General features: G+C 44.4%; 1 protein-coding gene and 1 long non-coding RNA gene across 6 annotated transcripts in view; one reads left to right on the forward strand and one right to left on the reverse strand.

Annotated features, from left to right (window-relative positions):
• The window catches only part of NFE2L2 (NFE2 like bZIP transcription factor 2), a 142,767-nt gene extending 127,305 nt beyond the window's left edge, over positions 1-15,462 (forward strand). For all 5 annotated transcript variants that reach the window (XM_077883012.1, XM_077883013.1, XM_077883009.1 and 2 more), the window contains 4 exons: positions 10,803-11,069; positions 11,596-11,685; positions 12,322-12,513; positions 13,733-15,462. In XM_077883012.1, the coding sequence (XP_077739138.1) occupies positions 10,806-11,069; positions 11,596-11,685; positions 12,322-12,513; positions 13,733-14,959 (1,773 nt within the window). In that variant the 5' untranslated portion in view covers positions 10,803-10,805 and the 3' untranslated portion in view covers positions 14,960-15,462. The remainder of the gene's footprint in view (positions 1-10,802; positions 11,070-11,595; positions 11,686-12,321; positions 12,514-13,732) is intronic.
• On the reverse strand, positions 5,079-9,441 carry LOC144304477 (uncharacterized). The gene is made up of 3 exons (XR_013371381.1): positions 8,567-9,441; positions 6,299-7,990; positions 5,079-5,289 (listed from the first exon to the last, which is right to left on the reverse strand). It is a non-coding gene; the product is annotated as an uncharacterized LOC144304477 (long non-coding RNA).

Below are 15,462 nucleotides of genomic sequence, written 5' to 3' on the forward strand. Positions count from 1 at the left end.
CACCTCTGTGTGGAGCTGTGGGGCACCGTGTGTCTTAGTTGCATATGCTTATGCGGTGACCCCTGGAACACCACAGGTTTGATCTTGTACCGTGCAGGTCCATTTACACACAGAGATTTTCAGCTACATGTATTTTCTCTTTCTTCTGATTTTTTTAAATAACAGCTTCTTTTCTCTAGCTTACTTTATTGTAAGAATATAATATATAATGCTTAGAACATGCAAAATATGTGTTAATCTATGGTTTGTTACCAGTAAGGCCTTTGGTCAAAAGTTATACGTGGAAAAAAAAAAGTTATACGTGGATTTTTGACCATGTGAGGGGTTGGTGCCACTAACTCCTACATTGTTCATGGGTCAGCTGTGCTCTTTGACCCAGCAGTTCCCCTTACGATTCTTTATTCCACAGATGTCTTCACACCTTTTTAGGGAATGGTTTATGTCCAAGGATATTCATTATAGCAGTATTTTATAATTTGTAATAACAAATAATTTGCAATAAAAATTATTTGTAATAGGAAAAAGATCCAAAATAACTTAAAAACCCAATGAGAGACTAATTAAATAGTTATATTATTAAATAGTATATTATTCTGGTACATCTTTATGAGGAAAAAACTTCTCAGCCATTAAAAATAATGGACCAGGATAGCCCGGGTGGCTCAGTGTTTGGTGCCGCCTTCGGCCCAGGGCCTGATCCTGGAGACTGGGGATCGAGTCCCACGTCGGGCTCCCTGCATGGAGCCTGCTTCTCCCTCTGCCTGTGTCTCTGCCCCTCTCTCTCTCTCTCTCTTTCTCTCTCTCTCTCTGTGTCATGAATAAATAAATAAAAATCTTTAAAAAAAAAAAAAATAATGGGCCAGGTACTTGGCTGGCTCAGTCAGTGAAGCGTGTGACTCCATCTCAGGGTCGTAAGTTTGAGCTGCACGTTGGGTGTAGAGATTACTTAAAATCTTTAAAAAATAATCATAATAATGGAACAATTCTATGCCCTGATTTAGAACTGTCTCTAAAAATACATTAATAAGTGTGGAGCACAATGATTATATGTTATTTATGTGTTTTTAATAGAATGTCTTCCTAAGAAAACACAAAAAATTGGTGCCAGCAGTTGCCTTGGGGAAGGGTAACTGGGAGATTATGTTGCAGCTTTTAAATTTTGTACCACATATACATGTGTTATCTGTCTAAAAGACATTGTCCAAAAAAAAAAAAACAAGATTGTCATGCCCTAAAGGAGTTTACAGTTTAGTCAGACCATTGTAAGAAAGCCCAGATAAGACATAACGGGTAAATACTGTCTTTATGGGAAGGTAGATTTAAACCTGAACCTCTCCTTATGTCCCGTTGTGGTGTGAATGCCAGGGAGCGGCACCACGGCTTGGGAAGAGCCTGGCAGGCCCCAAATTGGTTCTGGATTGGAGTCCTGGCTCTGCCACTTGCCAAACATGTGATCTGGGGCAGTGTTGCTTGGTGCCCAGAGCCTAAATGTGTTCATCCCTAAATGAAGATAAACCACCTCCCTTGGGCCACTGCAGTGAGGCTGGAATGAGATATGTTGGCGAATACCCCTGTGAACCATGAAGTTCTTGGCAAGCGCCAGCTGTAACAGAAGCTGTTAGGTACCTGCAAACTGGCAAGTTAGAGCAAGAGATGCCCATTTAAAAATTAAAATGGATCTAAAATGTATTAGTGTATCTTTTCCCCCTCTGCCAAATAACCTGGCAAGGGTTGTAGAGAGGTAGGTGGTTTTGGAATCCTTGACCTTTGACCTTAGGACAAGTCATTTCATCCTCTGGCCTGTTTCCCTGTTTGAAAAATGAAAGGGGCTGTGTGGGTCCTGTGGGCCCTTCCGTGACAGTGTGGCATTAGCAGTAATACCCAGCTCAGCTGACATGAGTCATGCTGACCTAAAAGTCCAAATGTGGGAAGGAAGTCTCTGGGTCTGAGAATTTTCCTTGCGCTGGGGAATCAAGCCTCAGTGGGGAGAGGGGTAAACCATTACCGCCACCAAGAGGGGAGACCAAGAATGCATCAAGTATTTGGCCTTGTATTCATTGTTCTCTGTTCTCTCCACCTCCACGACCTCTTTTGATTTCAAATGTTTCCTTGGATTAGACCTTTGAAACCAGGTTTAACCCTTGTTTATTGAGTGGGACACTCACAAAGTTGTGACTGCGGTACTTTTGTGAGTTGTGATCTCTATGAGGTCTTTCTCTGCAGCCTAATGATACTTGCCTTCCTGCTGCCTTGGCTCCTGTATGCTTCTCATTGTGTCCAAACTAAGGTCAGAGACTGTCTTATTTAGCTTTGCATCCCCAGCACCTAGCAGACTTACTGGCACCTGAGAGGTGATCTGTACATACGTATTAGATGGGGAGATGGGGGGAAACGCCTGGGTGGCGTTGATGCTTTGAGCATCTGCTTTCAGCTCAGGACGTGATCCTGGGTCTGGGAATCGAGTCCCACATGGGGACCTCACTTCTCCCTCTATGTCTCTGCCTCTCTCTCTCTGTGTCTCATGAATAAATGAATAAAATCTTTAAAAAATAACAGATGGGTGGATTGGCTATCCATTTAGAGTAGTTATGTACACTAATCTTGTTGATCCTGACCATCACCTTTATTTTAACTACCACCATTCCAGTAAAGTGACATTTTAGCCATTAATGGCTCATTATTTCAAGAAGTATTTCATACTCAAAAAAGAGCATGCTAAAAAAAAATTTAAACAGACTCCTTAGAATGTATTTTAACAGAACCTACAGTTAAAAAAAAAAACTAAGTGTTTTAGATTGTTTATATGTATTACCATCTAGAATATATATGTATCTAATGTTCAACACCTGCTCCCACCGTGGCAGACAAGGTCTTTGACTAGCGACAGTCAGCCAGTGTACAGTACTTACTCAGCCTCCAAGCCTGGGTGCCCACCCTGGTTCTTGCTTTTTTAAAGTTAATGGTAGGCAGTTAAATCTGAAAAGGAGCTTTAAGATTGAAAAAAATAATTTCTTTTTACAAATGCAGGACCCAAAGAGGGTAAAGGATCCCACAGGGTGTTTAGAAGTAGCAGCGGTGGCTGTAAAGAGCCCCAGGAGGGGGAGCAGGGCTGTTGGGCCTCAGCTTGGATAGCAGAGCCACATGGTGAGTCCATGCCTGGTGAAACTTAGGTAAAGTAGGTTGAAGAGTTAGATCCAGTGTTCTTGAAGGTTCTTTGGTGGGGGGGGGCAGGTGTGGTAGGTGTATTTTCCAGGAGAATCATTCCAGTAGTGATGGAAGTTCCTTCCGTGTGTGGAGGACGGCATCCAGAACTGAACGTCTATGTGGCTGGTTAAAAAATGTGGAAGAGGGGCCCTTGGGCGGCTCCAGCAGTGTCTGCCTTCCGCTTGGGTCATGATCCTGGGGTCCTGGAACTGAGTCCCTGCTTGGCAAGGGAGTCTGCTTCTCCTCTCCTCCCCGTGCTTGTGATCTCTCTTTCTCTCTCAAATAAATGGATAAAATCTTTTTTAAAACAATGCAGAAGAGGGGCACCTGGCAAGCTCGGTGATTGAGCATCTGCCTTTGGCTCAGGGCGTGATCCCGGGGTCCTGGGATCGAGTCCTGCATTGGGCTCCTCGCAGGGAGCCTGCTTCTCCCTCGGCCTGTGTCTGCTTCTCTCTCTGTCTCTCATGAATAAATAAAATCTTTTTTTTAAAAAATGCGGAAGAGATTAGAAAGATGTATCCTGAAGTTTGCTTATCAAACCAAGCCAGTCCCTTGGCAAACTCCTGCTACACCCTCTCAGAAGCCCTCCCAGGCTGGTGGCAGCATCCTCCCACACACAGACCACCAAGTAAGAAGCTGCTGGGTCCAGATGTGACACTTCTCATGGAAGAGTTGGAGCCGTGCACGTTTTGTAGCAGGTGGAATCACCTCCCCTTTTGAAAATTAATGTTCTTTCTGATTCCTTTTTGGCTAAACACATATGTGCCTCTTGAGAAAACCAACAGCCCAAGTTCCTATTCTATTCCCTCTCCGGTTTTGCTTTATCTTTGCATCATGTTTGCAGCCTGCAGACAAACATAATGGGCAAGAGTTCCAGTAAACTGGCTGGATCATATTTCTTAGACTGAGTCATTGCTGAGAAACTTGTTGTGAACAGGAAGCAGCCCATGAAAATGTCTGTACATAGTAACATGCCAGACTCAGGAAACCGGACCGTTTTCTAGTTGAAAGACAAAAGGGTGAAAGGATGGTTCCACTACTCGGGGAAGAGCAAACGTGTGATCGAGGATTTTAAGTTGGATAATTCATCTCTCAGTGTGTATGCAAGAACTTTTATTGTTAGAAAGCCCTGGTGGTTGAAGATTGGGGAAACAATCCTTGGTAAGATTTCTCTAGAAGAAAAAAAAAAAAAAGATTTCTCTAAAAGGAAAACTTGGACTAGTAGAATCTATTACTACCTACTAGGAGTCTCTGCTGACGTAAAACTGCTTGCTAGGTCAGTTATTTTTATTTTTATTTATTTTTATTTATTATGAGAGATAGAGGGGGACAGAGACACAGGCAGAGGGAGGCTCCCTGCAGGGAGCCCGATGTGGGACTCGATCCCAGGTCTCCAGGATCACGCCCTGGGCCGAAGAGGGCACTAAACCACTGAGCCCCCCGGGCTGCCCTAGGCCAGTTTTGTTTGTTTGTTTGTTTGTTTGTTTGTTTTAGGCCAGTTATTTTTAAAAATGGAGCTGTAGTTACACAGAAATTAATTTAGTGACGTTTACACTTGGCCTGTTCAGCTGTAAGGCCCCTTCCGTGTCTAACATTCTGTGATTTTACATATGTGTGTGCACACACACTCTGTGATTTTTACCTCCTTAACAGTTATTATAGCAATATATTTAAATGTTAGCAGATGAGGCCAGTAGAATCAAAAGTGCTTGAATGTGGGCAAACTACAAAGAATTACCTGTCCTCTGCCTTCTCAGGAATGCTCACTGAAAAAAGTTGGCATTGTGTTGTGTCTCTTCTTGTAATGAAGCAGTGGAAAGAAGCAAAGAAGTAAATGAGCAGATAAATGTGTATGAAATATAATAGTCATCAGTGAAATGTATTTCAAAAATACACCTGTTGTCACTTTATTTAGTAAGGATTGTGACTTTGTGAATCAAGGAGACATTTGTTGTTGCTTTATCTGTTTTTCAGAATTCAAGCATCCCCTCGGTTGTGTTGTGGCCAGCTATAGCTCTTCATTTCGGGCGGTGGGATGTGATTCAGGTTCCATCTGGTTTTGCTCAAAAAATATTTGAGCAGCTTCTATGGAAAAAAATATTAAACCAGATTTAGTTTTGAGGTGAATGGTATATCCACCTGGGCATACAACACACGTACGGGGAAAAATGACTGAAAAAAATGACTTAGACTCTGAATGCCAGTAATTAATATTTGAATGAAAGAGAGATCCCAGGGGGAATAAACTTGAAAAGACTTATTTATTATATTTTTAATGGAAATATATAATTTTACGGAGTATAGCCAGAGACATGATTTCATGCTTACACAATTAAATTGAAAAGTGTGTTCATTTTCTGTTTACAAGCTTAGCAATCTGTCCAGTTTTTTTTTTTTTCTTTCACTTGATTGGTAAAATTTATTTTTAGAAGCAAACCTCCCACCACCTTGCCATCCTCAGGAAAAACTAGAGGCAGGGGAGAGCAGTGGGTTGAGAGGTGCAGGCCTCATTCATATGTGGGAATATATTATAGAAGGCATTTTCTTTTTCTTTCTAGATACTTTCTCAAAGCTTCAGTTTACAGAACTACTTTAAGAGGAGATTGTGCTATCTTGCCTTATCTTTCTCATTTTTTGGATCATCTGAGTATGAAAAATGCCGGTTTGTTTGTCCAAGGCCTTTGTCTTTTCTTTTTATTGAAACAAAGATGTTTGTTTCAAAGTGGTCTGAGTTAATAATCCAACTTCAGAGTCCCCGTGAAACATGTACTAGATGACACAGACGGCAAAGGAGGATATATACATTTTAAATAGGAATCTTTCATTTGGACCAGATGGTGATTTAATGCGAATTGTCAAACATTTATGTTTCTTATTAAATCGTCATCTTTTGTGTAAGCCACGCTAGCAGCATAATTTGCAACACACTCAGGAATCACTAAAGGACAACAAAAAATTCAGATACTAAGTGGCTCCATATGGCGCGGGAAGGCCCGCAGCGGCGCCCTGGCCCTCGGAGCCTTTGCCCTGGTCTCCGGGAAGGACCTGCCGAATGCCCTCGAAGCCACCCCCTGCTCCCCTCTCCTGCCCTAACCTCTCTGGACGGCCCTTGCTCGTCGGGAGCTCTCCCTTCTCGGCCCGGGTTTGCGTGCGGCGGCCGCGTGGCTCGCCCCGGGCATTTCCCCTCCGCCGGCCCGTGTCCTGTTGCTGCGGGCTCCGCCCGGCCGCTTCCTCTGGGGGCGGAGGCGGTCGCTTGTGGCCGAAGTCACAGGGGCCGGTCACAGGGGCTGGTCACAGGGCTCGGGCAGGAGGTGCTCGGCCCGAGGGCAGTACCCAGCACCCGGCCCTGGGCTCCCACCGGCCGGTCTTGGCTGGACGCCTTTCTCATTTTCAACATAGAGCTTTGAATATTTCTTTTTTTTTTTTTTAATAATACTTACTTATTTATTCATGATAAACAGAGGGGAGGGGGCAGAGACACAGGCAGAGGGAGAAGCAGGCTCCACGCAGGGAGCCCGATCCCGGGTCTCCAGGATCACACCCTGGGCCCAAGGCAGGCGCTCAACACTGAGCCACCCAGGGATCCCCGAGCTTTGAATATTTCATAGAATATCAAATCCCTGAAGGTTTTTGCTTCGGAACATGATGTAAAAATTTGAGTAACACACAGGATGACATATTAAGGCCGTGACAAGAAACCTGTTGTTGCTTCATTCTGAATTTCATCAGAACATCGGTTTTAAGGAACCCAAGGTAGTAAGAACGACCCTCGCTTTTATTTCGAAGCAGAAGTTTCCTTTTAGAGACTTCTCATAGCAACAATAAATATCACATAAAAATAAACTTTAATATACGGAGGAAGAGCTCTGAGAACACTTTGAAACCTGTTTGGGGGCCACTGTGCCCCCTGAAGGCTGCCCAGCCACATTTAGGACAGTTAGATGTCACTGGAATCCTCTTTTGGAGACATTCCGGGTGGAGACAGTAAGCTGCTTGGCCTCCCGGGGCCCAGCGTTGTTTCAGGTCAGAGGAGAACAGGATGCTCAAGGGCTGATCCAGATGCTGCTTCATGATGTATTTTTCCTATTTGTTGATAGGGATCCATCCAGGTGTTTGGGAGCATATTCTGGGAAATTTTTCTTTTAATGTTAGCACATATATCTTCATTCTGTTCCTTGACACTTTATATAGGTGGTTCGAGCATAAACATGTACATTTAAGTTGAACTTTTTATCTTGCTAAAGTACAAACATACCATAGCAGAGACAAAGTACAGTGGCCTTCCAAGTAATCATTTCCCAGATCAACATCTGTTCACCTGGTGGGTAATGGGAAATTCTTTAAAATTGAATTCGTTTGGCCGTGCATCGAAGCGGGGGCCCAGAGGGACTGAACGGCAGTTGAGCAAGTGTGTGTGTCTACACAGAAGTAAACATGAAAGTAGAGGTTGTGTGCTTTGTCTTCAACACGTGTTGCACAAACCGGGTAGTCACACCCTCCATGAGGAGGAACCAAGGAGCTTCTTTGCTGAGTGTTACTTCAGGCGCCCAGTACAGTCAGGTCCACAGCTTCATCATCATCCGTTGGCTGGAGTTGGATCTTCTGTTCCGGCAGGTGTTAGAACCATCACTGGGCGCTCCGGTGGCTCAGCGGCTGAGCATCTGCCTTTGGCTCGGGTCGTGATCCCGGGTCCTGGGATCGAGTCCCACATCGGGCTTCTCCCACGGAGCCTGCTTCTGTCTCTGCCTGTGTCTCTGCCCCTCTCTCTCTCATGAATAAATAAAATCTAAAAAAAACCAAAACCATCACTGTCAGCATGCATAGCAACAATAGCATATGCTTTACATTTATAGAGAGATTTCTTTCATGTCTCAGTTGATCCACCAACATCTGTATGATAGGGGTAGGCTCGAACAAGCATGTACTAAATTTAGAGCTAAACCATCTGAACCCACTTGAGACATCTCCTCTGGTGCGGAGGAAAGAAGGAGAAAGGAAAGAACAGACATGTATCAACTCCTGTGACTGCCACCTGGGAATTCTAGAGTAAACTACAGTAGGAATTTTCCTTCGGCCCATGGGGCTGGGTTCTGGGGATACCCTGGAATAGTCTGACCTGTGAGCAGGGATTTGCAACAGAAACTGCTTCAGTGTTCATTCGGCTTTTATGAAAAAATCAAAAGTGGATCATGGTTTCTTTTTTTTTGGGGGGGGGGGGTTTATCTGGGATCTCTCAACAAGGAAAAGCTTCTGCCTTGGCCTTGGAGAGAAAGCACGAGTGTGGGGAGGGGAGCACGGGGAGGGAGACGCAGACTGCTGAGCAGGGAGCCCAGGACCCCGAGATCATGGCCTAGACGCGTACCCGAGAGCCAGCCGGGCGCCCCCGCGTTCCTTTTACTGCTCTGGAGAGCTCGGCGCGCTGGCCCGTCAGTGTTCGAGAAGGACTGGAGTTCGGTTGCGGCTGTGATCGTGCTTGTCTTTAGTGCTGGCGCTTAGTGGGTGTGGGACCCTGAGGACCGCCCTGGCCCTGGCCCTGGCCCCCTGGCTCCAGCGGGAGAACAGCCCGGAGGGATCCCCAGTTCACCAGGGTCGGAGCTGAACCACTCAGGATTTTAAGGTAGAATTCGCTGTGCCTTGAACCATTGTGTTTCATGTGACCCTTGGATAAACCTGCCCAGTAAAATGGAAACACATCATCTTTATTTTTTTATTTTTTTTAAGATGATATTTATTCATGAGAGAGAGAGAGAGAGGCAGAGACCCAGGCCGAGGGAGAAGCAGGCTCCCTGCGGGGAGCCCGACGCGGGCCTCGATCCCGGGCCCCCGGGGTCACATCTGGGCCGCAGGCGGCGCTAAACCGCTGAGCCCCCGGGGACCCCCACACCTCATCTTTGAAATGGAGCTCCTCCCAGGGGCGGCGGGGCTGAGGAGCGCCCGGTTCCGCCCTGCCGGAGCCGAGGTCAGGGGCTCAGCACCGCGGCGCTTCCGTCGCGCAGTTCAGGGAGCCGCGTCGGTCGGGTTTCGTATTTTCCGTGTGACTTGTGGTCCCAGAGGCCCGAGGGGAGCCGCGGGCTGGTCAGTGCGGCGGGCCGGGCCCGGGAGGCCGGCGGCTCCCCAAAGCCTCCAGAGAGGCTGCCCCCCCCAGGGCCCGGGCCGAAGGTGGCCTGGGCTCCCCGCTCTCGGCTGGAAATAGCCGCTCAGGAGGCATCGCGCCCCTTGGTCCCGGGAGGAGCCAGTCGGGGGTCTAGACCCGGTGCCGGTGTCCCCGGCCGGACCCGCTGTCAGCCCTGCTCCCCTCCCCGCGCCTGGATCTCTCCACTGTTAGTCTCATTATATTATTTTCAGTACAGATGACTTCTTAGCTGGGAAGTGATCTAAATGTCCTACGGGGGGACGCCTGGGGGCTCAGCGGTCCGGCACCGCCTTCGGGCCAGGCCATGACCCCGGGGACCCAGGATCGAGTCCCATGTCGGGCTCCCCACAGGGAGCCTGCTTCTCCCTCAGCCTGGGTCTCTGCCTCTGTGTCTCATGTATACATAAAATTTTTTTAAATATTTATTTATTTATTCAGAGAGAGAGAGGCAAAGACACAGGCAGGGGGAGACATAAAATCTTTTAAAAAAATACAAATTTATTTCCTACCTGTGTAGACTTTTCCAAAAACTAAAGTTATAAGTCAGAAAAATTGCTTTTTGACACATTTGTGATTAGAAAAATCTGGACGTGGTACGTCGGCCTAGCTTTGTCACAGAGATCAAAATAACCATTACTCTCGTGGCAAGACTCTCCCTGTATCTTAAAACTTTTAGTACCTTCCATCCTTCCCTGGAGCCATGTTTGTTTAATTTATTTTGTGTTTGTTTTTAAGAGGGTTATTTGTGATTTCCCAGAAGTGAAACCCTTTCCCAGGGCAGCCCCTTGCAGCCCCCTGCTTCACCTGCGGGTCACGAGATGACCATTAGCCAGGACTTCCCCGTACTCATTTGTGCAGGCCTCCGGAGCGAACACCCAAGTCCGGAGGAGATTGTTTCCATAAATGAACCACAGGAACAAGAGTCGCTAGAGATGATGGGGGAAAGTAATCCGTGTAGGAAACACCAGAAGAATGGTGCTGTTTCACAGCTGCTAGATTGACATTTAGCAGGGGGTTTCCCCCACTCTGTAAACTGGATATTTGCTGAGTTTAGAAGAAACTCCACATATTTGATCATGTTTCCCAAACTCCCATTTCTCATAGTAAACCAGTGGCTTGGAGTTACTCTCATTTCTGTATTCCATTAAACACGTGTGGGGCTTCCCTTAATTCAAGAGCTTTAATGTGCATGTTCCTTTGCTCCGTAGTGACCTCTACTACCACCCGGTCATTAATAATCCAAGTTATAAGTATTAGAATGGATGGCTGTTTGTACGTTCTTGTTTCTTGATTCATTGATTGGAATTAACCGTGTCCTTCCAGAACATGGGATCTGTGTTCCCATTCAGATCGTCATCTCCCTACCACCGGCCATCAACAGTGGCATAATGTAAACTACATGATATCTGCCATTTTAAAAACCATCTTAACCATGGTCTCTCTCTTTCCTTTTTTTTAAACATAGGACATGGATTTGATTGACATACTTTGGAGGCAAGATATAGATCTTGGGGTCAGTCGAGAAGTATTTGACTTCAGTCAACGACGGAAGGAGCATGAGCTGGAAAAACAGAAAAAACTTGAAAAGGAAAGACAAGAACAACTCCAAAAGGAGCAAGAGAAAGCTTTCTTTGCTCAGTTACAACTAGACGAAGAGACCGGTGAATTCCTTCCGGTTCAGCCAGCCCCACACATCCCATCGGAAACCAGTGCATCTGCCAACTACTCCCAGGTACAGAAAACTCTGTTCTTGGGAAGGTGTGTGGCAGGGTTTATGGAACTAATACCGACCCAAGAGTTAAAACATCTGGATTTGAGTTTCACTTCACCTTTTTTTATGCCTTTTACTGTCTTCATGACCATATCAAGTCACCTTCCCAACCTCAGCTTCCTGATGAGTTCCTCACAGAGTTGTAGGATTGGGAGGACATAAATCACGGGAAGGTGCTTTCTAAGCTGTGGAAACATACGTAAGTGTCAAGCAGCAGCGGTGGTGGCAGCGGTAAAAGTAGTACAGAGTACTCGCATCTTGTCTGCAGATGAGCAGTTGCAGCTCAGAGATTCAGTAACTTGCTTGCCCGGAGCGCTCAAAACTGGGGAAGCCAAGATTCAAACCCAGATAGTCTGGTTGATTTGATTCTGTGCTCTGTACTACACTAAACTGATTTCGGAAAGAAGATAAATGTCTAACTAAATTATAAACACCGTATGACACTGAACAATCTTTTTTTTCTTTTATGTCTCTCTCTTTTATCTAGGTTCCCCACATTCCCAAGCCAGATGCTTTGTACTTTGATGACTGCATGCAGCTTTTGGCAGAGACATTCCCGTTCGTAGATGACAATGAGGTACATTTGGTTAACAGTGAAACTCCTCCACTATATCTAATCACTGTATCTAATATATCCTCTAAGTGTGTCTCCGGTAAAAAAACATATTTTAAGAGGAAATTTTGTCAAAGAATCCTTAGCCTGTAGATAACTTTACAATTAAAAAATATATATCTCTACAAAATATACACTTAACTGCTGTATAGCCAGAAGCATGGATCTGCATAACCATGGAAACAAATGACTCATTGGTTGTAGGTACTTAGAAATAAATTTTGGTGTGTAAAAACCAAGCTGGGTAATAAACCAAGACTTGCTCAATTAACACTTTTAGTAAATTTATTATGTTTGAAGCACTATACTAGATATTTTTACTGAGACATACAAATTAAAAATCCTAAAGATTTATACTTATTTTGAAATTTACCTTTGAATGTATAGGATAAAACAACTAAGCTAGTAAATGATTAAGTTTAGAGTCGGGCAGGGGAAAAAGAGATTTGTTTCATTAATAAGTGGTTTCATAAGTGGTTATAACTAAAGAAATAGAGAACTGTTAGCCAAGTCCAGTTGAAGGTGTTGTGGGGTGCCTTGGGGTGTACTTCTCCACTGATGCTGGCAGACTCATGGAGATAAATGCTCTGTCAATTGTAGGTTTCTTCAGCTGCATTTCAGTCCCTTGTTCCTGATATTCCCAGCCAAATCGAAAACCCAGTCTTCATTGCTCCTAATCAGGCTCAGTCACCTCAGACTCTTGCCGTTCAGTCAGTCATTGCTGATTTAGACAATATGCAGCAGGACATTGAGCAAGTTTGGGAGGAGCTACTATCCATTCCAGAACTGCAGGTAACTAAGATCTAATATCAATAAATACCAAAGACACTTTGATATTCAGTGCCTTTAATTATCCAGTTACTATTTACATGCCACCTACTTAATGGAAGGATTGGAAGGTGCTTTTTTTAATATTTTATTTATTTATTTGAGAGAGAGGGAGAGAGCAGGAGAGCATAAGGGAGAGAGCAGGGGAGCATAAGCGTTGGAGAGGGGGAAGCAGGGAGCCCGATGTGGGGCTCCATCCCAGGACCCTGGGATCATGACCTGAGCCATGGAAGCTGCTTAATTGAGTCACCCAAATGCCCAGGAGGGTGCTTTTATTTTTATTTTTTTATTCATGAGAGACAGAGGCAGAGACATAGGTAGAGGGAGAAGCAGGCTCCATGCAGAGAGTCCAATGCGGGACTCGATCCTGGGACCCTGGGATCACACCCTGGACTGAAGGCAGAATCTTAACCACTGAGCCACCCAGGCGTCCCAGAGGGTGCTTTTAAATTAGTCCTGAGAGGGGCACCTGGCTGGCTCAGTCACAGGAGCATGCTACTCTTTCAGAGTTGTGAGTTTGAGCCCCACCTTGGGTGTAAAGATTACGTAAATAAACTGGAGTCACAAGAGTTGCCCATGATCACTTACGTGCAGTTGTTTTTTTTGTTTGTTTGTTTGTTTTTTAATTTTTTTAAGCTTTTATTTATTTATTCGTGACAGACAGAGAGGCAGAGACACAGGCAGAAGGAGAGGGAGAGAAGCAGGCTCCATGCAGGGAGCCGGACACGGGACCTGATCCCCGGCCTCCAGGATCACATCCCGGGCCAAAGGTGGCGCCAAACTGCTGGGCCACCTGATTGTCTTGAGGAAAGATCTGGTCTTTGTAGACCAGAAGTCTGACCTAGGAACTGTGAAAATAATGTACATACTTAGACATAAATATGTTAGAAATGGATGGGAATTAGCTGAATTACAGAAGAGCTTGGAAAGAATGGGGGTGGGGAATCAGAATCAGATATAGATTTCCAGCTTTTAAAACTATTTGCCATCAGGGGCACTTGGTCGGTTCAGTTGGTGGAACATGGAAATCTTGATCTCGGGGTTGTGAGTTCAAGCCCCATATTGGGTATAGAGATTACTTATAAAATCTTTAAAAAATAAATATTTGCCATGAAATATAGACTATCTGCTATCAAAAATATTTCACCTTGATTTACATTTAGTAAAAATTTCTTTTCCACAGTGTCTTAATATTCAGAATGACAAGTTGGTCGAGACTAGCATGGTGCCAAGTCCAGAAACCAAAATGACAGAAATCGACAACAATTATCATTTCTACCCCTCAATGCCCTCACTGGAAAAAGAAGTAGGTAACTGCAGTCCACCTTTTCTCAGTGCTTTCGAGGATTCTTTTAGCAGCATCCTCTCCACAGAAGATTCCAGCCAGCTGACAGTGAACTCATTAAATTCAGATGCCACAATAAACACAGATTTTGGTGATGAATTTTACTCTGCTTTCATAGCAGAACCCAGTAGTAGCAACAGCATGCCTTCCTCTGCTTCTTTCAGCCAGTCACTCTCTGAACTTCTTAATGGGCCCATTGATGTTTCTGATTTATCACTTTGTAAAGCGTTTAACCAAAACCACCCTGAAAGCACAGAATTCAACGATTCTGACTCTGGCATTTCACTGAACACAAGTCCTGGCATGGCATCACCAGAACACTCAGTGGAATCTTCTGTCTATGGAGACACAGCACTTGGCTTCAGTGATTCTGAAATGGAAGAGACAGATAGTGCTCCTGGAAGTGTCAAACAGACCGGTCCTAAAACACAGCCGGGACAGTCTGCTGGAGATCCAGCCCAGCCCCCGTCACCATCTCCAGGGCCCAGTGCTCCAGCGCATGACGCCCAGTGTGAAAACACGCCAAAGAAAGAATTGCCGGTAAATCCTGGTCATCGAAAAGCCCCATTCACAAAAGACAAACATTCAAGCCGCTTGGAGGCTCATCTCACAAGAGATGAGCTAAGGGCAAAAGCTCTCCATATCCCATTCCCTGTTGAAAAAATCATTAACCTCCCTGTTGATGACTTCAATGAGATGATGTCAAAGGAGCAATTCAATGAGGCTCAGCTGGCATTAATTCGAGATATACGCAGGAGGGGCAAGAATAAAGTGGCTGCTCAGAATTGCAGAAAAAGAAAACTGGAAAATATAGTGGAACTGGAACAAGATTTGGATCATTTAAAAGATGAAAAAGAAAAATTGCTCAAAGAAAAGGGCGAGAATGACAAAAGCCTCCATCTACTGAAAAAACAACTCAGCACTTTGTATCTTGAAGTCTTCAGCATGCTCCGTGATGAAGATGGAAAACCTTACTCTCCCAGTGAATACTCCCTGCAGCAAACAAGAGATGGCAATGTATTCCTTGTGCCCAAAAGTAAGAAGCCAGATATTAAGAAAAACTAGATTTGAGAAGAAGTGACTTTTTCCGAGCTAGTGGGTTGTTTGTTTTTTTTTTGTACTGTTATACTAAAAGCTCCTACTGTGATGTGAAATGCAAAAATATACTTTATAAGTAATTCTATGCAAAATTATAGTCAAAACTAGTGTAGAAAATAATATAAACTTTAAAAAGCATTAAAGTAAGTCATCAGTATGCTGAATCAGTAGTTTCACTTTAACTGCAAACTTAATTTCTTACAACACCATTTGGGCTAGTTTCTGTATAAGTGTAAATACTACAAAAACTTTATTTATACTGTTCTTATCTCATTTGTTACGTTCATAGGTTTATATGATATGACATCTGGCTAAAAACAAATTGTTGCAAAACTAACCACTATGTACTTTTTTATAAATACTGTATGAACAAAAAGGCATTTTTTTTATATTAAATTGTTTAGCCCTGGCAAAAACCAATTTAGTTGAAAAGCTGGTACTAATAAAGGAATATTATGACTGTTAAATTA

This window comes from Canis aureus, chromosome 34 (assembly GCF_053574225.1).
Source record: "Canis aureus isolate CA01 chromosome 34, VMU_Caureus_v.1.0, whole genome shotgun sequence".
NCBI classification, from domain to species: Eukaryota; Metazoa; Chordata; class Mammalia; order Carnivora; family Canidae; genus Canis; species Canis aureus.